Consider the following 22,531-nt stretch of genomic DNA (forward strand, 5'->3'; position numbering starts at 1 on the left):
ATACCTTTAGCCACAGTAAAAATTACCTATGCCCTGGGTACTTAAACATAAGCTCCTTGGAAAGGGGCCTACTTCCTTACAAAAAAAATAGGCACTAACTAATGTCCAAGGAATTACTAAATGTATCACAGAAAAACAGATACAACTTTTAAGCCAAAAGACACCTGTTGTTAAGAACTAGAAAAAGAGGGACTAGCAGATGGCATAATGGTTACGTCGCTGGACTCGCACATGGTCAACTGCAGTTTGAGTCCCAGACCCAGGAACTTGAAATTCATGCCAGGCACGTGTGCATGCATGCCCCAAATCCCAAGGAGAATGGAGAAGAGGAGACTGTGGTGTGGCCATCCCCCCTGAGGGGGTGATTTCTCGCTTTCTATCTCTCTGTCTCTATGGTGAGTGCACTTGTCCTATAGCAAAAATCTCTTTAAAAAAAAAAAAAAAGAATTAAGGAAAGAGTATACATGGGTTTTGGACAGTATAACAATACTAATTAAAGCTTAAGATGTCATAGAAAAAGAGAAAATGCCTATGTTAAATATGGCAGAATGAATTCAAATAACCAGTGTCAAGAGGTTTAGCTCAAGCCTGATTCTTTTGCTGTTACAACCTATCCACGCTGTTTCCTCAGCAATACAGAGTATGAGGGCTAAGCCTGACAATTTCTGAAAGTCCTTTTGACTACAGTTCTATTACCTCAATTTCAAACCATTACCAAACTCATAAATATTTTGTGATCACACAATTCCAGAGCACATTCAGATATTTATATTACTTTTAAATTCCTTCCTAAAAGGATCCTAAGGAAAAGTACTATATTCTTGGGCAGTTTTACACAGGGATTTATATTAGGCTTCCCCCTTCGAGATTTGCATGAACTACAGTAAAAAAAAAAAAAGAAAAGAAAAGAAAAGAAAAGGAAATAGCACTTGTGAAACATTCTAAAAATAAAACAAAACAAAGAAAGTGACCATAAATATGAACAATACCTCAAAGCCTCATTTCCAATTTTGGCAGTAAATTTAAATCTTTTATAAATTTAAAAACCACCAATCAAATTTGTAAATACAAAATGATCAGTTAAAATTTTTGCTGTTGGACACTGAACCAATGTTGTCTATGTGTATTTTAACTCTGTTTCAAATGTCTCATACTATGTGGCCCACTGAGTAGTCTACGGCTTATGACTGAACGTGGTAAATGAAACTAATGAAATGATGGCATGATACAACCAAAAATGCAGTTCCCACATGCAACATTTCAGTATGGCCTATTAAACCCATGAATCATTAAACTAAAAATTTCTAACAGCACTGCAATTAAGGAAGTCTTCTATTAATCATTTATATATAAAAAGATTTGAGAATGCTATTGGGAATGCCATGTCAATCTTTCTAATGGAACAGCTTCAATGGGTCTGCAAACCCTTTAACGTTTATATACAATCACAGTATGTGGATATTGTTCTGGAAAGATCCAAAAGTGGTTCAGAACCATTCTAGCATCCTTCTCATCAAGCATAACATATACATTATAATACCTCTCCGTACTTCTAATTAAATTTAGCTGTTCAAATCTGAACAATTATCGAGACTTTTCTTTCATCTTAGTATACTGAATTTCATTGTAAGGGCCCATTTATTTGTGCATATCTCACATTACGTGTAAGCTGTCATATGGTTGGCCTAAAATCACACTGCCATTTTCTGCAATAAACAGTTTCTGTCACCTTAAACTGACAGCTTTCTCTTTTATGAAGTAGCCATTAATAACTAGATATGTTAATGGGAAAAACAAAATTTTCCATAACCTAACAAAATTAGTTACATTTTAAAAATACTTAGCTATAAGATCTTCTTCATTAGAATTGTAAGAATTAAGTGGGCATTTGCCCTCAAACAACAATTCAACATACATTAAAGATAACAGTTTCTAATTTCAAAAGCTTTTTCTCAGGAAGATATAAGACTCATTAAAGAGAAGATTTCTAGTATACAAATTAGATACATTTTCATGAATTGGGCCAATGTTATACTCAAACATCCTTTATGCAACTAGGGTGCCCCATCCACAGTCATGCCTGCACGAAGTCATGTAGTTCTGTATTTTATTCTAACATGGAATAAATTAGGCAGAAAATTACTGAAGAAAAAATATAAATGTCCCCCAAACAAAATTTATTTTAATATAAGTGAAATTCGTAATTAGAAATTTAAAATCTAGGGACCAGCAGGTGGTGTGGTGGTTAAGGCGCTGGACACTCCCACATGGCCAACCATGGTTCAAGTCCTGGACCTGGTGGCTGGCTTTCTCACTTTCCCTCTCTCTCTGTGTCTCTTTTAGGTCAAAATAAAAATAAATGAATGAATAAATTAAATTAAATTAAATAATTCTTATAAAAATTAAAATCTAAATTAAAAATAAACAACTGTATGAGATAGAAATCTCTTACATATCAGAATCATTTTCAAATACTTATTTCAAAGCAGTAAAAACTCCAATTATTAAGGCAAACTAAAGACTTAAAAAAAAAAAGAAAAATCAACATACAATGCAAACTTCAAAGCATAAGAAAAACAATATAACTTAATAATTGGAATAAGCCTTATTTATTTTAATTATGGCATGATTTAAGTAAAATAAAACAAGTTCAAATGAAAATTATGATTCTACCTCATGAAGAATATAAAAGAAAACTTGCAAATACTCAAGGGTACATTGTCCTAAACATAAAGTGCTAGAACATTTGTTCCTACATATGCTGATAATAAACTTTATACAGCACAATTATTTTAATTCTGTTTATATCTGTTCATTCTGGAAGAATCGAAAGAGAAGGAAAAAAAATACCAAAACTTTCAAAGAAAAACCTCTATGCCTACCATTCAGTAGACTTCTTTTTAAATATATGACAGTCTTCAAATCAACAGTAATTAACAGTTAGAATTTACAATGAGTCATCTGTTTTTAATTCTGAATTAGAAATGACTACATCATTTATCTTGAAATAAAAATCTTAACCTATGCTACAAGGTTAACTTTTTAACACCAAGAGAAAACTTTTCAGAGCTCTACATAAGAACAATCCAAGATTCATTATTATGCCTTACATACAAAGATATTACAAAAAATTTGCTAAGTTAAAAAGAAATGTCAACATTTTACCTTTATTAGTGAAGTTACAACAATTGCTCCAGCATTAACCATAGGATTATGTGGTTTATCTGTAAAATATAAGAACAATATGCATTACTTCAAATACCTGATACCATTATTTTCAATGCATAGGTACTTTTCATAAGCATGGACATTTGTTTGTTCCCTCAATGTGAGCCACTGTTACATTTCTCTTTTTGGAGGGAGGAGGGTATTTAAACAGCTACATATCAAATTAGTAATTCACTTCTAGAATACTACTCTGATAACCTTCAACCGAAGGATTCATGTAAGGGAATAGTAAATAGTAATGTAAGAGCACATCAAAATTTCCTAATTTTGTCATTTCCTACATGTGGCCTCAGGCAAGAAACTGAACTTCCCTGTCTCAATTTTCTCACTTGTCAGTGGCAAAACATAGCACCCAACACCTTAGCATGTGGTAAAGACTGAATTAAAACTGGGACCAGCAGTTAGCATAATGGCTATATTGCTGGACTCCCATGTAGTCGACCGCGGTTCGAGTCTTGGACCCGGTGGCTTAAACTCACGCTGGGCGCATGTGCGTGCATGCCCAAGATCCTGAGAGGAGAATGGAGGAGAAGGGATTGTGGCGTGGCCGTCCCCCCAGGGGGTGATTTCTCACTTTCTATCTGTCTGTCTCTGTCTGGCGAGCACACGTGCCCTATAGCAAAAACTTCTCCAAAAAAAAGATTGAATTAAAACACACCAAATGCTTGGAAGGTGTCTGGCACATACTTTAGCACTCAAATAATACTACTATTCTAAAAATAATCTTAAAAGAAACACATCTAGCATGAGCCCATTTTGCTCTCTTTTTAAGTGTTTTATTTTTGTGCTTATGTACAAGCACCTATATGCACCGAAGAACGAAACAAAACACAAACAAATGATATACACAGAACATCAGACTGCAGAGTGACTTAAACTGTATTCTCTAGGCTATCTACATTTCCTAACAATGATGTATTCCTTAAATAATTTTAGAAGCTACTTAAAATTTTAAGTTCATCCATAATCTTACCTGTTATCCTTCTAATTCTCATAGGAAGTAAAATTTTAAATTTCACCTGTTTCCATTTTCATTCACTGCATGGCATGGACATCATACAAAACTCTGGGGGACAGTGAAAACATCTACATACAAACATACTTTAAAATTTTTCTACTGTGCTAGTGAGTTATTTCTTCAAAACAAGTTCTTATCTAACTTGACAAATCTGGCACAGTGGATTAAGCTATTGCCACATTACTAGTCTCCTTGAATCTTCAGCAAGCTACACTCTGAGACAAGACTCTAAGCTAAATGACTCTGAACTTCGGAAAACATATTCACACAAAAACCTGTACAAAAAATGTTCACACTACTGATAAAAGTCCAAAGTGAGAACAATTCAAACTTCCCATCAATTTACGAGTGGCACTCTGGTATTATTCACAAAATGGAACATTATATCTAAAAAAGAATAAAGCTACAACATGGATGAATCTTTTAAGAAGTATGTTAAGTAAAATAAGTCATAAAGGACCAAAAATTTATTGATGCATTATATGAAATTTCCCAAGTAGACAAATCCAGATACTACACTGCCAGTTGCCAGGGATTGAGGGTGGGGTGGGGCATGACTACTAATGGATATGGAATTTCTTTCTGTGGTGATGAAAGTATTCTCAAATAGATTATGGTGATGGTTACACAACTTTGTAAATATACTAGAAGTTACTGAATTGTATAATTCAAATGAGTCAAGTGTATGATAGGTAAATTATATCTCAATAAAGATGTTAAAAATGTTTAAGTAAAAAAAAAATCAAGAGACAAAAAAAAATGGATCAGGTAAATTACAATCTACTGATCAAACTTCTGTGGTACAGTCAGGAGCTCAGCAGCATAATGAACTGCGTGCTGGAAGTCACAAGGCCAACTGTGGGATCACATGACCTGAAACATGCTGGACATGTGCACTCACGTGCCCAGGATCTTAATAAGCCAGAGAGCAGAGAGAACAGTATCACAGCGTGATCAAACTCTTTCTTGGGCATGCACACATTCCCTATCATAAATCAAATAAACTTAAAAAAAAATTAGTCTAGCAATTTCCCTCAATGGAAGATCAATGATATAATTTAGTAGTGACAGTTTTAAAATTAGGCACTTTGTATCCAGCAGCCCCACTACTGGGTATACACGAGAAGTAAATAAAATCAGTATGTCAAAGAGCTATTTGCACTCCCATAGTCACAACAGCCAAGATATAAAATCAACTCAGATATTTGCCAATGGATAAATAGATTAAGTAAATGTGGTATTTATATACAAGACAATACTATTCAACCTTAACAAAGATAAAAATCCTGTTATGTGTGACAATATGGATGAACCTTGTTAACAGTATGTTAAAATAAGCCAGGCACAGACAGACAAATACCACATGAGGTCACCTACATGTGAAATCTAAAAAAGTGGAACTCACAGAAGCAGAGAGCAGAATAGTGGTTACCAGAAGGGATGGGAGTGGGGTAAAGAGACTGAGGACATATTGTAGGGGGTAAGATGAGATGAGGATGGGGAGACATCGGCCAAAAGATACAGCCAGGAAGATAACTACAGTTAATAATGTACTATATACATGAAAATAGCTAAGAAAGCAGTTTGTAAGTGTTCTCACTACAAATAAATGGTAAGTATATGAGGCAATGCACATATAGTTAGCTTAATTTAGTCATTCCATAATGTATATATATTTCAAAACATTCTATTGTATACCATAAACATATATAATTTGTATCATTTGTATTTGTTAATAAAAAATAATAAATAATAAAAAATTGCATATTTTGGGTTACTCATGATAATGACTTGTTTCAAAAGTTAGAATAAATTCTTGGCATTACATCTGAGCACTGTAATCAAGATCTCTCCTATTCCAAATTAGGCTGAGAAGTTTGCTTTCTCTGACACCACACAAAATGAGAGTGCTTGCTGTCTCAGAGGAATACTTCAAGGCAAGAGAGAGCCAAAAACATTTTTTTTCCAAATATTATCCACCTGAAAGAAAAACTGTATGCAGACAGAAAGCAGAATAGATACAAGGTCTTGCTAAATTATACTATACTTGTACTAGTGTAGATATTCATGTGTCTGTTGTTTCCTAGACATTATCAGGTTTAGACCCCAGGGCCATAGGAGGCAACTCAATTAAATGAGTGTATCCCAAATTGCACTACATAAATGTGGATATTAAATATTTTCTAAATGATATATATTCTGCCAGTGCTACATAAACTACATTCAAGATATTTCAAAGAACACGAAACCATTTCATACCATGACAGAGCAACTTTCAGATGTAATCTGCTGGCTCTGCCTATAGCTCAAAAGCCAGACGTCTGAAGATTTGGAAATGCACCAGAGATAATTTAACACCAGCCTAATTGCAGCATAAAACCTCAACCTAAGACTTCTGACTCTGTAATCTACCTGCTTCTGCTCTGCCATGAGGAGGAGGACAGAGTTGAAGAGTTCAAATTTACAATTCTTAATTTAGAAAATTTATCAACAGAATAAACAACACATACCGCACTAATTTAGTAAAAAATACTATGTGAGGTAATGACGTATGTTAGCATTTGGTAATCTAAAGAAATGGATGTAGACAACAACTAAAATTTATAGACATATTTTTATGTTTTGGGGTTTTTCCCCAACTGCCAGAGGGTATATGCACTTGAAAAGACAGACAGAGGGAGAAAACACCTCTCAGTGAGGGGCATGGTCACGCAGCAATCCCTTCTCTATTTCTTCATTCTGTTGGGATTTTGGAGGTACATGCACATATACCTCTCCTATTTCTTAAGCTGCCAGGGCCAGAATTCAAATTGTGGTCATCTGTGTGGGATCTGGCTCCCTTAATCATACAAAGGTTTGGTTCATAATTGACACTAAGGTGTTATTTGCTAAAGTGTATACTAAATAACTGAAAAGTTAGAAAGGATGTTTAGTTTACATTGGATATTTACATTTTAGGCATTATAATGGAATTCCATAGTGCCATATATAAATTAAAGATACCTAATGATTCACATTAACATGTTTTCAATATGTCCCATATATGGTTTAATTCTGCAATGTCTACTTGCATCTGACTTCATTCTTTCTACATAATTCAATCATATCTTCTTCATGTAAAAAAATTCAACTCCTCTGCTTTTTTAAAAAGAATTACTTTATTTAACTTTATTATTATTATTTTTAATTTGTCCAGAGAGGAGGGGAGAGAGAAACAAAGAAAGTGAGAAAGAAAACCGCCAGGTCTGGGACTTGAACTGAGGTAAGCCCACTGCCCTTAACCATGCCACCTGCTGGCTCAACTCCTCCTCTTTTTCAAGTGCTCAAGAGGAAGACATGCTCTACATGTGTAACCAACATACATTTTTGGCACCTTTCAATTATGTACAGAGCAGGGGTACTTAATGATACTCATGTGTCACTTAACAAGCATATGTTCTGAGAAATAGACTGCCAGACAATTTTTTTTTTTTTGGTCTGAACATCAGAGTGTACTTACTACACAAACCTAAACAGAATAGCCTACTATGCTATTCATGGACTATCATCATCTATGTGGTCCATCATTAACTTAAATATAATTTTGTAGCATATGATGGCAACTCTAAATGATATATATTCTGCCAGTGCTACATAAACTACATTCAAGATATTTCAAAGAACACGAAACCATTTCATACCATGACAGAGCAACTTTCAGATGTAATCTGCTGGCTCTGCCTATAGCTCAAAAGCCAGACGTCTGAAGATTTGGAAATGCACCAGAGATAATTTAACACCAGCCTAATTGCAGCATAAAACCTCAACCTAAGACTTCTGACTCTGTAATCTACCTGCTTCTGCTCTGCCATGAGGAGGAGGACAGAGTTGAAGAGTTCAAATTTACAATTCTTAATTTAGAAAATTTATCAACAGAATAAACAACACATACCGCACTAATTTAGTAAAAAATACTATGTGAGGTAATGACGTATGTTAGCATTTGGTAATCTAAAGAAATGGATGTAGACAACAACTAAAATTTATAGACATATTTTTATGTTTTGGGGTTTTTCCCCAACTGCCAGAGGGTATATGCACTTGAAAAGACAGACAGAGGGAGAAAACACCTCTCAGTGAGGGGCATGGTCACGCAGCAATCCCTTCTCTATTTCTTCATTCTGTTGGGATTTTGGAGGTACATGCACATATACCTCTCCTATTTCTTAAGCTGCCAGGGCCAGAATTCAAATTGTGGTCATCTGTGTGGGATCTGGCTCCCTTAATCATACAAAGGTTTGGTTCATAATTGACACTAAGGTGTTATTTGCTAAAGTGTATACTAAATAACTGAAAAGTTAGAAAGGATGTTTAGTTTACATTGGATATTTACATTTTAGGCATTATAATGGAATTCCATAGTGCCATATATAAATTAAAGATACCTAATGATTCACATTAACATGTTTTCAATATGTCCCATATATGGTTTAATTCTGCAATGTCTACTTGCATCTGACTTCATTCTTTCTACATAATTCAATCATATCTTCTTCATGTAAAAAAATTCAACTCCTCTGCTTTTTTAAAAAGAATTACTTTATTTAACTTTATTATTATTATTTTTAATTTGTCCAGAGAGGAGGGGAGAGAGAAACAAAGAAAGTGAGAAAGCAAACCGCCAGGTCTGGGACTTGAACTGAGGTAAGCCCACTGCCCTTAACCATGCCACCTGCTGGCTCAACTCCTCCTCTTTTTCAAGTGCTCAAGAGGAAGACATGCTCTACATGTGTAACCAACATACATTTTTGGCACCTTTCAATTATGTACAGAGCAGGGGTACTTAATGATACTCATGTGTCACTTAACAAGCATATGTTCTGAGAAATAGACTGCCAGACAATTTTTTTTTTTTTGGTCTGAACATCAGAGTGTACTTACTACACAAACCTAAACAGAATAGCCTACTATGCTATTCATGGACTATCATCATCTATGTGGTCCATCATTAACTTAAATATAATTTTGTAGCATATGATGGCAACTTGAAACGTAATTAGCATAATTAATAGGATGTTATGCTTCATTGTGCCTTCTCCAACCATATATTAGTGATACATAATTATTTTCTATATCTAATATTAGCTAAGTAGGTTACTCTTAAGAACCAAGGCCCATGTATCCTCCAGAGCTATTAGATAAGGCAGGCTATATAAATATCAATATAAACTCCCATAGAAGATGATCGTTTCCAAAAAGTAACTTGTTTCCTTGCTTATAATGATTTAAAAAAATCAGCAATCCCTGCCACAGGATTAAAACTTTTTATACTGCAAATATTTTCTTTGTTTTAAGGAGAGGGTCTTGCTATGCTGCCCAAGCTGGCTTCAAACTTGCAATTCTGTCTTAGCCCACTGAGTAGCTAGAATTAAAGCCATACAACACCATGTCCAGCTCATGATTAACATCTTTTTTTTTTTAAGAGAGATTTTTGCTATAGGACACAGGCACCCGCCAGAGAGACAGGGAGACAGAAAGTGAGAAATCACCACCAATTCCCCCCGGGAGAATGGCCACACCACAATCTCTTTTCCTCTACTCTCTTCTCAGGATTTTGGGTACATATGCCTGGCATGAGTTTTAAGCAGCCAGGTCTAGGACTCAAACCGTGGTAGACTACCTGAGAATCCAGTGATATAACCATTATGCCATCTGCTAGTCCCTACCACCATTTTAAAACTACTGTTACTAAAAAAGCAACTTCTATCATTTCCTATCTATTCATTATAGATAGTTAATATGATGTTTTTATTAATTACACTCATTATAAGTTCTCATCACAATCTTGTAAAGCTAGGATATACTAATTTATTCTTTTAAATCTTGTAATATAAGATACATAGACACACACAAAGTACACATAGTTCCACCATAAATAAACTCTTAAAGTTTTCAACATGAAAAAGATCTTAAAATTGATTTTTTTCTGAGACTAGTCTAAACCAAAACTCAAGAACACAGAACTTATTCAGAACTCAAAAGGGGTGGTATAATGAGGCCTATATTTCACCATTTCTTTCAAGACTGTAGGTGTTGGCTCAGGCTTAGTTTAAGTCTAAAAATGTCAAGGCAGAATCTCTCGTTAAATTTTGTATTTTAGTTATCATAAACCAGTGCTAAATCCCCAAGTTCTTATCCTAACTTTTTCCCTATATATTAGATGACAGTATCAATGAATCGTAATTTCTAAAGCCATAAACATACCTGGAAAAAATTTATTACTTTTAATATTAAGATCATTTACCCCCAAGCCCACCAGTATAGAAAATTATGATAAAAACAGGTAAGAAAATATAACTGTTCTCAAAACAAATAGGAAGAGAAGTATGAGAAAATATCAGCCTTAAAAAACTGTTTTTAAAAAATTAAACTATAATGAATACAAGGCACATTTCTTTTTTATATGCAGAGAAGAAAAAACTAAAGCATATTTCTCATAACCATTACTGTAATCATCACTCTTACTGTCCTTAACTCTGATTATTAATCTATCACACAATGAGAAATCTAGCATATGCTTGAAAGATTAAAAAACAGAAACCAGTTCATAGGTTTAACCTAGTTTGCATCCAGCTAAATTTGGATTTAAAATCTATTTAGATTTAAGATCTCTAACAGATCAAAGTACTTTGCTTCTGAACTCTTGTGAAGTTCTAAGACTTTGTTTTTCAGCTACTGGGCTGTCAGAAAAGTCACGTATTTTTCAATGCAAAAAATTGAGTCATGACTTTTCTGACAATCCTATATTTAACAGATGATATTTCTTTTAAATATTAAATATTATGAAGTAGTAAAAGCAAAACACTGATCAAAAACAGAAGGAAAAATTTAAAACTGAACAACTAACTAACTTACCTCAATCAGGGGCACCATTAAAAAACCTTTTTATTATAGAAGCTCTCAAATATATACAATATACAAACGGAGAAAAAATAGCATATAAACAAAATATCCATAATTTAGCTGTAATTATTACCAACAGATTATAAATAATCACATCCATCATTCCCAGCTGCCCTCACTGAAGAAAATCCCAGATATATTGAGATTTTTACTGAAAGATAGTCCCATATTTATAAAAATAAATTCTTACTCCAGCTCTTCATCTTCTCCCTAGCCCACTTCCCAGTGAAATGAGTTGACTAAAATACCATTTTTAAAAGTAGGTAACTAAACTATTGGGTCCTCAGAAAAGCCATGACATATTTTTCTATGTATTTTAAAGCAAAAATGTGTCATGACTTTTCCAACATCCCAATATCTTTAAGGATTTCAGTGAAATTCCATGACAAATGAGAAAAAGAAGACCTAATTTTTCTCCAAAAATTTTAAAACTTAAGTTTACAAAAGTAAATGAGCTATTTCTTCTCCTAATCAACTTTTCATGCAATTCTTACCATCTTCATTTAAAAACAGTTTGTTGAATCTTAATCCACTCGGTTCTTTCCCAACATATCGATGAACATACTCAGTTCCAAGATCGTTAACAGCAATAGCGTATTTCAAAGGTTTCACACAGGACTGAAGACAAAAGGGAACTTTGGTATCTCCAATAGAATGCCTATTTAAAAACAGAATTAAATAATAATAGCAACTGAATAAACCCTGTAGTACAGTTAAGAGTTATTTTTACATGTTAATTCCAATTTACAAAGATCCCATAATTCTGGCCAGTTATAGTACAATACTGGCACAGGAGTAATGTAATCATCTGTGCTGCTGAGGCCATCTGGGAAGGTCCCAGGGGCACATTCCATCTTTGCATGCCAGGCAGATGCATGCCTGTGATCCTAGCTGACTGAAGGTAGGACTGATTATGGCATTTAGACCCTGTTGGGGATGTCATTCTCTCTCTCTTTCTCTCATGGAAGAAATAAGCATTAAAAAAATAAAAAAGATTTCCCCACAACTTAACTCCAAAATTTCATTTCACTGTTAAAGAATAAATATAACTATATATATTTAAGAATTCTACCAAAAAAGGCAAAAGCTTGAAAGTACTTAGGTAACAGAATAATGGTTCAATATTAGATAGTAAATAATTAAGTAACATGGAAATTTTCCTCTGAAGATAAGAGGGTATTCCTTCCTTACTCCCATCTGTATTTAATCACATAAAATAACTACTCATTATAAAATTATTCAGCACTTTATTTTTACTTAGTCTTAAGCCATAGCTAAACAAAACTACGGTTAGCTCGAGATGGATAGAGCTCAGTTTAGATTCAGTTCTATTCTCTGAGACTCTGTCTGTAAGTGCCTTACCTTGTGAACCATATCTCATAATTACAGCATCCTGTTCTATAAACCTGTCAGAACTGGCACTAAGTTCCAGTAGGCAGTTATCATCATGTATGTAAACAAAAACAAAAAAACAAAAGCTTTATATGTCACCAATCTGAAAGGTAGATGCAGCAGAGAGTAGATTGGGGAATTAAGAAATTCTGGTCAACCCAGTTATCAAGTAACCTTCACAAGGGCAGAGGCCTTTTATTTTTTTATTCACTAGTGTATCCTAGGGACTCTGAACAATACCCCAACCTATCACAGGCACTCCTTCATTTAGACTGAAACCCAGACTGAAACTTGACACTAGTAATAATTACCATAGGCAAAGGTTGACAGAGACATCAAAGGTTAAAAGGGCCCTTTGCTTCTACATGTATTATAAAATATAAATATACATGCATATGTCAAAAGCATATATTTTTCTCATCAAATGTATGCATAATTTCTAATTCAGACTATAAATTTAATGACAATCATTCTAAAAAAAGGTAAAAGGGCTGTATTATCTTTAAATTAAAAAATATATATATATACTAGTTTCAAAATCAACCTTTAGAATTTTCTAGATAAGAAAATTAAGACACAGAGGATGTTAAGTGAAAAATCATGTCTAAGTATCACATGATAATAATTTCTTCCAAATTCAAAGTTTTCTGTTACATGATAAACTATTTCCTCAAAATGCAAAAAACAGGAATAGTACTCCTACTGGGATGTGCACCATAAAATAAAGCCATGTTTTTTTCCTTTTTGTGAATTCTTTCACAGCACCCAATATTTAATTCAACATACACTGAGTATTTAGTATATTTTATGGGCCCAGTGAGAATAAAGATCTGTAATAATGGAAAGAAAAATGAATTCAAAGTTAAAAGATCTAGGTGCGCAATTCACCTTTGCCAATATCATGTTAACTCTGGACCTCAGATTCCTTATCTTAAAATGAATGTGTTACATCATGTTTTTATTATAAATTCTTGAGTATAATTTATAAACTATAAAAAACTATAAAAAAGCACTAGGGCCCAGCTGGTGGCACAGTAAAAAAAGAACAGAACTGTGGTGCTGGAAGCCACGTGGCTAACCATGGGTTCAGATCCCCAAGCCAGCTTGAGAACATGCTGTGTGCATGCACAGGAGACTGAAATCTTGAAGGGCTAGAGGACAGGGGAAGGGGGTCCATCACATAGTGAGACCTTGTCAAGGGCACTTCTCTTGCTCTCGGTTATGCACACACACACTCAGTCTCTATAATGAAGAAAATAAACTTTTTAAAAAAAGGAGTAAGCTTAACTCTAAATTAATAAAATTAAATAAAATAAAAAGTACTTAGAATGAAGGCACTTAAAAGATCAAAATTTCATAAAACGAGGAAAAAAAGCCTTAACTGAGACCTTACCTTAAAACAAACACATTAAATTACAAGGTTAAATAACAAAATTTAAGTTAAAATTACATCTTTGATATAAATTCATCAAGTGTGTACCCTGAAAGTTGTATACCTACTTTATAAAAATTATATTTTGATAAAAAATTACTTTATTAAAAAACTACATCTCTAAGTCTTTTTTTTTTTTTTTTGAGAGGTTTTTGCTATAGGGTACGTGCGCTCACCAGAGAGAGATAGAGATAGAAAGACAGAAAGCGAGAAATCACCCCCCGGGGGGATGACCACGCCACCATCCCCTCTCCTCCATTCTCCTCTCGGGATCTTGCGCATGCACACACATGCCCGGCTTGAGTTTAAGCCACCGGGTCTGGGACTCAAACTGCGGTCGACTACATGGGAGTCCAGCGACATAGTCATTACACTAACTGCTGGTCCCTCTAAGCTTAGTCTTTAACTGAGTGAAAAATGAATATTGATTTTTTTCTTTCAGCACAATTTGTCTGAACAAACCACATTACAGTATGAAATAAATCTTTATGTCTGACTCTCCACATAACCGTCACTCTTGAAAAAATACTCCAGAATTTTACCAGTTTCCCAAGGGCTTCCCTTAATTTCTAAATTTTGAAATCATTCTCTGTATAATACTTTCATATCATTATCCTTTCTCATTCTCCAAGTTCCTCTTTTGTCACATACTGTACCTGCAGTGTGAATATTTCCTAAATATTACTTTCATAGACTTCATGAAATTAAGTTCCATTGTCTTAATGCTCATGCCAAAATATGACAGGATGTATAACTAATGTTAAGCTGAAAATGGGGATTATTTTTCTTAGGGATCAGTTCATCAGAGAATAATGTCCTATTTGACACATTTGCTTTTCCTAAACAAATGTGTGACTTTAGGTACTTGAATGATACTGAAATAAGACTACAACTGTGAACAAGATAGACAAAATACCTATAAAACTAAGTATAAGCTGGGCCCAGCACTGTCACTTAAGAAATCACACTGGGTGCGTGTGCCTCACATTCTGAAAGGATGGAGAAATGGAAGAAAAAGAATTGCAGGTTGATTACACACTACTATAGGGTGTTTCTTTTCAATCTTTCTGTCTCTTTCTCTCGCTCATTCTCTGGCAAGTACAAATGCCCTTTGACAATAAAAGAAAACGTAGTGTAAGTTTCCTGTTTTAGTTGCACTTTCAAAACAATTTCATTAAAATCTATATTTACCTTCTTGAAACTAAGTCATATTAGGGTTCATTTCCATTGTAAAAGTCCTTACTACTTAATGTTTGCTGTAATGCAAAATTTTAGGTTTAAAGTTGGTTTTACTCAATCTGAAATAAACTTACCTTTGTCCATCTACTGTACAAACAGACACACCCCACAAATCAGGACTGAACTTGGCCAGTTGAGGAATATAATCTGCAACCTATCCAAGCATAGAAATCAGTAAATATAATGTATACAAGTAATTATTTTTTTTCTATCAAAGAGTTTATCTCAATTTAACTTTAACCAATACCTACTTATATTTTATAATACTCAACAGCTTTCTTTCTCTCTTTTTTTTTTGGAGAGATTTTCACTGTAGGGCGCGTGCGCTCGCCAGAAAGACAGAGAGAGACATAGAGACAGAAAGCGAGAAATCACCCCCCAGGGGGGATGGTCACGCCGCAATCCCTTCTCCTCCATTCTCCTCTCGGGATCTTGGGCACGCACGCACACACACCCGGCGTGAGTTTTAAGCCACCGGGTCTGGGACACGAACCGCGGTCGACTACATGGGAGTCCAGCGACATAGCCATTACGCTAACTGCTGGTTCCCATACTCAACAGCTTTCTAGTTTACCTTTTATAACAGTATCTGTAAAAACTAAGGGCACAACAGACTTAAGGATTATGGGTGAGATCTGAGTCTCCATCATCTCTTATGTTTACCAATACATTATTTCCTTCTAAAAAATGAAAAGCAGAGTCTAAAAAAGGAATTTAGACTTGATCTTTTCTTAAATTTTTTAAATTATTAATTTATTTAATTTTATTTGTCATTATAATTTATTTTTTAATGTGACGAAAGAGACAGAAAGAGAAAGGGAAAGTGAGAAAACAAACTGCCAGGTCAGGGACATGAACTGCAGTTGGCCATGTGGGAGTCCAGCACCCCCATCACACCACCTGTTGGCCCCAGAGACTTGATTTTTTGTTTTAAAGGGTTAAAGTAACTTTAATCAGGATCATGGGTGCTAGTAAAGTTTTTCTATCTTAAAAATTAGAAATGTGGCGCCAGCAGGTGGTATGGAGATTAAGGGTGCTGGATCCAACATAGCCAACTCCACAGTTAAGAGTCCTGGACCCAGTAGCCTGAAAATCACACCAGGCTTATGTGCATGCTCAAAAATCCCAAGAGGAGAATGGAGAAAAAAGGATTACAGTGTGGCCATTTGTAACTTTCTATCTCTCTCTCTTTCTCCCTCTCTCTCGTGGTTAACTGCACCCACCCTATTGCAAAAGCTTAAAAAAAAAATTAGGATTAGGACTGAAGCACCTAAAAATAAGTTATAAGTATACTAGAATTATTATCAAAAGGTTATATTACACTAAAGCTACCCAAAGCTAAGCCAAAAGAAAATAAAAACGTTTGATAGATTAAAGAAAATATCCTGGGACCAGCAGATGACATAATGGCTACATCACTGGACTCCCATGTAGCTGACGTGGCTCAAGTCCCGGTAAACTCACACCGAGTGCGTGTGCCTGCGTGCCCAAGATCCTGAGAGGAGAATGAAGAAGAGATTACAGCGTGGCCATGCCCCTGGGGAATTTCTCGCTGACTCTCTTTCTGGCGAGCACACACACCCTATAGAAAAACCTCTCAAAAAAAAGAATTATGTATGTGTGTGTATGTGTGTGTGTGTGTGTTCTAATATTATTTAGAGGACTTTTAAAACTGGAAAGATTTTATTAAATATTCAATATCAGATTTATAGAAACTCCCAGTAAGTTTATTTTTATCAGTTTAAAGTTTAAAAGCCATCTCAAAAATTGAAGATTGAAAGGAATTTTTAAACTTTGAGTTCTTTTTCGTCAGAATAACAACTGAAGTTAAAAGAACTAATTTCAGTGGTTTCATTTAACTTAAATTTCTTAATTAGCAAAACAGAGAATTGGACAATTTTACTCTCTGTACCTGAAGTTGGGCTGAATTTATTGAGTATGTAAGGAAATATGCATATCAAAAACATTACCTTTCCTCCAGACTGCTTTTTAGCACTTTCATATAACTCATCAATGTGCGAAGTAAAAGACATAAAATCAGGAATGACAAACTTTCTTCTAAAGGCTTGTGTCAATAAAACAATGTTGCTTTGAACACATCTGTGGAAAGTGAGAAAAAAAAAATTAATAAACTGGGTGCCCTTCATATACTAGTGCTTGGTATAAAAGTACTAATTAGGAGAATACTAACCCCATATCTAAACAAGAAATAAACTCATCATTTTATACAACACAATTCTATTAATTATACTCTTTCTACATTTCTTTCCATCCAGCAGGCTTTCATGTAGTTGCTCATAAGGTGATAAAAAAGTTAGTGTAATCAATCAGATATGCTTAAAAATTGTGTCAAAGATTAAAATGACAGGCTGTTCCACCACGTTTAAATATTAAAACCACCTGAAGCAAGTTTCTTACTCTACCAGAGTTGGTAATTACTCAGTTAACGTTTAGTTAACAAAAATCAGACTTTACTGTGTTATGACTAAGATCCTATTGATTTTTCAATTAAGTAACCTCAGAAATATACCTAATAGTTCCTACATAATTATCACTAATATTTCCCAAAAAACTACGTTTAGTATTACCATATTTTTTCTGAATTAATTTTTAAAATTTGCATTTTTAAATTTGAACATTCGAGACAGGGCCAGCCAGTGGTGTGGTAGTTAAGGGGGCTGGGGGCCAATATTGCAGTTCCAGTCCCAGACTCAGCGGCTTTGGGAAAAAAACACACACTAGTCATGCTGCATGCATGCCCAAAACTCTCAAGAGAATGAGAATGGACTGTGGTGTGGCCATCCTCCAGAAGGAAAGTGGTGATATTTTTACTTTCCCTCTCTATTTTTTTATCTCTCTCCCAGTGAGCACTCTATGACAAAACTTTTAAAAAAAGATAAAAATCAGACTAATTTATGTCTTAAATGTTTATGTTAATGATTGTAAAAAATTAAATATTAAGAGTAAATTCTTGGGACCAGCAGTTAACATAATAGCTATGTCACTGGATTCCCATGTAGCAGACCGCAGTTCAAGTCCCAGACCTGGTGGTTTAAACTCATGCTGGGCGCGCGTGTGCATGCATGCCCTAAATCCCAAGAGGAGAATGAAGGAGAAGGGATTGCAGCGTGGCCACTCCCCTGAGGGGTGAATTCTTGCTTTCTGTCTCTTTGTCTCTCTCTCTCTCTCTGGTGAGTACAAGCGCCCTACAGCAAAAACTTCTGAGGAAAAAAAAGAGTAAATCCTTAACAGAAAATCAAATGCTAAGAGTTGAAATATTTAAAGTGAAATCATCATTACGGGAAGTTATGAATGTAACTAGATTGTTCACAGGTATTAGCACCTTCTTTAGACATTTAATTAAAAAATAACTATAAAGTCAGGACCGGCAGTTAACGCAATGGCTATGTTGCTGAACTCCCATGTAGCTGACCATGGCTCAAGTCAGAGACCCGGTGGCTTAAACTCACTCTCGGTATTTCCTTTTCAAACTTGGGCAATGAGCAATTTTTAAATCTCAGTATTTTAACTCATGTTGTTCTAGATGAAACAATGAATTAAAATGAAAAATCAGGTTTTGTATTTTAATTATGAATAAAAACTCAGAATATATATTCACCCCTGGGGGGTGATTTCTTGCTTTCTGTCTCTCTTGTCTCTCTGTCTTTCTGGCAAGCGCATGCACCCTACAGCAAAAAACTCTCTAAAAAAAACAAAAATAATAACTACAAAGTTTCAAGTACTAGTCACACTGTTTAATCCTCAAAATATCAACCTTTGAGAAGGACTTCCCCACTTTATGACGAGAAAATCAAACTCAGTTTAAATAACTTGCAATAATCATACATGGAGAAATGAAGAAGTAGACACTCTCGGTATTTCTTTTTCAAACTTGGGCAATAAGAAATTTTTAAATCTCAGGATTTTAACTCATGTTGTTCTAGGTGAAACAATGAATTAAAATGAAAAATCAGGTTTCCTATTTTAATTATGAGCAAAAACTCAGAATACATATTCACTTGGACAATATAGAACACAGTTTTAAAATAAAATCCTAATAGAAATAGCTATTGTTTCAGTGATAAAGATCACCTTATTACAACATAAAGAAATTATAATTCTCAGACCAGCAGGTGGCATGGAAATTAAGGCACTGGACTCCCACATGGTTGACCACTGTTCAAATCTGGACCTGGAAGCTTGCTTTTTCACTTTTTGTTTCTCTCTGTCTCTCTTTGGTGAGCTTAAATTCTCTATAGCAGAATTCAATAATAAAGCAAGAAATCACTCCCCAGGGGTGATGGACATGCTGCAATCCCTTCTCCTCCATTCTCTTTTTGGGATCTTGGGTACACAGGCACATGTACCCAGCATGATCTTAAGCCACCGGGTCCAGGACTCGAACTCCAATCAACTACATAGGAGTCCAGTGACGTAGCCACTATGCCATCTGCTGGTCCCACAAATAGATTCTAAAATTCAACTTATAAATATCAGAATTGCAAAGGATATATACATATACCAAGGAACAGAGGGGAATATTAAAGATAATTCCTGATCTTTTTCTTCAGCTAGAGAGACTTTAAGTTATAGCGCATGTGCGCTCACCAGAGAGCGAGAGATAAAGGAAGAAATCACCCCCCCCCAGGGGAGATGACCACATGGCAATCCCTTCTCCGCCAATTTTCTCTCCGGATTTTGGGCACGCACACACACTGGGACTCAAACTACGGTGCACTACGTGAGAGTCCAGTGATGTAATCATTACGCCATTTGCTGGTCCCTATTTATATCTACAGCAAATCAAATCTACCTCCTCTCTTTCCAAGAAGCTATAAATAAGAAAATAAGAACTGTGAAACAAATTTAAATGATTAATCTACCACTAACCATAATATTTAAAATTAATCAGCATTTTTAGAAAAAGAATACATAATTAACAAAACTCACAGTCAGTCAAACTGTGTTTTTGCTCTAGCAGAAGGTGCTAGTAAAGTAGTGTCAACGGCCTCACTGGTAAATTACCATGGCTGACAAAGGCAATCTCCCCACTCAGAAGAATGTGTAAGTGCATTCTGGTATGCATGTCAAATAGTAAGTATTTGGGGGGAAGTAATTTTAATATAGATATCATAAGTCTAGTAAAACATTAGAAGTCATATGAAATGAACTCTGAGGAGATGTTAATGCTTTTGAACAAGTCACATATGTATTACTCTGCTTTCTTAATTTTCTTATCTGTAAACAAGGAATAAAATAATCATCCTTGCCTGCTGAAGTGTTTATGACTGATAATTGTAATACACAATGTTTTATAATTATCACATATAAGTTTTCATTATTAAAATAAAAGATATAAAAATCAAACAATATGTAAATGCAAAACCAAAAACAACCAAAAATCATGAATATGCATGAACACAGTTCTAGTATCTGTAAGATTAAAAATGCATGACTAAATAAAGGATTAGTTTTCAACATAAACTGTCTTACTTCTATTGGTTTGAGAATTACTATATTAAAAACAGTTAACTCTCAAAATTGTACAGGCAATCTCCAATTTTCAAATAGATAATACTCCAAAAAGTATGTTTAGAACTCATTTTCCCGTGTAAAACATGCATAATAGTTGTTTCTCAGACTACCTACAAAGGCTAGATATATTAACCCACAATATATTTTAAGTAATACATCAACATATAAACTTCAACCAAATCTTTCTAAATTATTTATCTGGGAAAATGAATTCTATGTTATAACATCTCCTCTCCATGTAGCTGGAGATGATTTACTTCTAGCAAAACTAACAAAATAATTTTTTATATGCTATAAAATAAAGAAAGAACTTCTCTAGAACAATCACCTTTCCAGGTGATATGAAAAGGTTTACGGTCAGAAATTCTGAATTACCTCATCCTAGAGATGAAAAAAGAAATCATTATGCCTATAGTCTGTCTCCCAATAGAGGCTACTGAGCACTTGTCAAGTTGGGAACTGCCTGTATTACAATCATGGATTTTTTAAAAATTGAATTAGTATTTAAAATAATGATAATTATCTCAATAACTGTAGATAGAAGATTTTTTTTTATTGTGATTCCCTGGTTTCATAATCAGAGTAGTTAATTGTTTTTAATTTCATCTTTGAAACACAGCAACATGTTCATAAAGCACAAAACATCCTAAACAGTATTAAAAAGGTATAAAACACTGCTTCTACTTAAAATTCCAAAGCAGTTCCCCATATCTATTAATCAACAAATCTACCTACCATCTTTCTGACAAACTTCATTCACAAATACACCAAAATAACTCTCCAAAAAGCACCACATTCAGAGTGCCTTACATAGGTCATTCAAGAACACTAAAGAAATACCTTCCTTCATCCTCTAAACATGTTCTGGATACTCAAAATGCCTAGCATTCACTGCAATATGCACCTAAAATCTATACTTTTAAGATCGGCTAAGTAAGCAGAACCAGGACCCTCCATGTGAAAAGAATCCAAAACTGTCAAAAGTGCTTCATGGCATGCCAGAAAACTTCAGAGAATCTCAGTTAAATACTTTATGTAATCAAGCTAATCAGAACATGTTAATGAAGATAAATAATAAACAGATATGCAAAATGTCAAAATAAGTATGTCAAAATAAATATTCTCACTTGACCAAATCAAGGCTAACTGATCCCCCAAACTGTCTTTAGATCCTGTTTGGAGGAATAGGTCAAAATCTCCATATCAGTATGTCTGAAGAGAGGAGAGAAACAGACAATGCAGATTAAGGAATATAGGGATAAATATAGGGTTGTCTGAGGCCCCCTCATTTTATGGTATCATCTATTCACCTTAAAAGAAGAACTAGAGACATTGCTAAGAAAGGCTGTAAGACATGCAGTCCAAGTGGGGATTGATATAAGCAAGGACAGAACTAAGGGTGTGCTCTCTTCAAGCTGAATGCAATCTCCAGAAACTGCAAACTGTAAACGTCTACAGTTAAATGTCTTTAGAACAGATGTAAAAAAGTATATTCCTCGCCCAGTGTATTAGAGAACCTTAATGTGCACAAAGTTCTTCAAATGATGTTTATAAATCCCTTTTTTTTCAGTTACAGAGGAAGCACTGGTCTTCAAAAACTCAATTTTGTTTTAAAAGCAAAATCATCATATAGCACAGCAAAGCACCATTAAAGGTTTGGGAGAAATTTTTACTTTTTAAAAAGATCTTTGTCTAGCATGACACCATCTGATGTTGTTTGAAGAGTTAATCTTAACATATCCATA

The 22,531-nt window shown here is 34.5% G+C and overlaps 1 protein-coding gene across 1 annotated transcript in view; it reads right to left on the reverse strand.

Moving 5' to 3' along the window:
* The window catches only part of GLS (glutaminase), a gene marked incomplete in the record, with an annotated part of 77,615 nt that overhangs the window by 54,499 nt on the left and 585 nt on the right, over positions 1-22,531 (reverse strand). The window contains 5 exon segments of the mRNA XM_006147816.3: positions 3,166-3,224; positions 11,683-11,846; positions 15,326-15,405; positions 17,222-17,351; positions 22,460-22,531. Of these exon segments, the coding sequence (XP_006147878.2) occupies positions 3,166-3,224; positions 11,683-11,846; positions 15,326-15,405; positions 17,222-17,351; positions 22,460-22,530 (504 nt within the window).

Source organism: Tupaia chinensis, unplaced genomic scaffold (assembly GCF_000334495.1).
Source record: "Tupaia chinensis unplaced genomic scaffold, TupChi_1.0 Scaffold000225_1, whole genome shotgun sequence".
Lineage (NCBI taxonomy): Eukaryota > Metazoa > Chordata > Mammalia > Scandentia > Tupaiidae > Tupaia > Tupaia belangeri.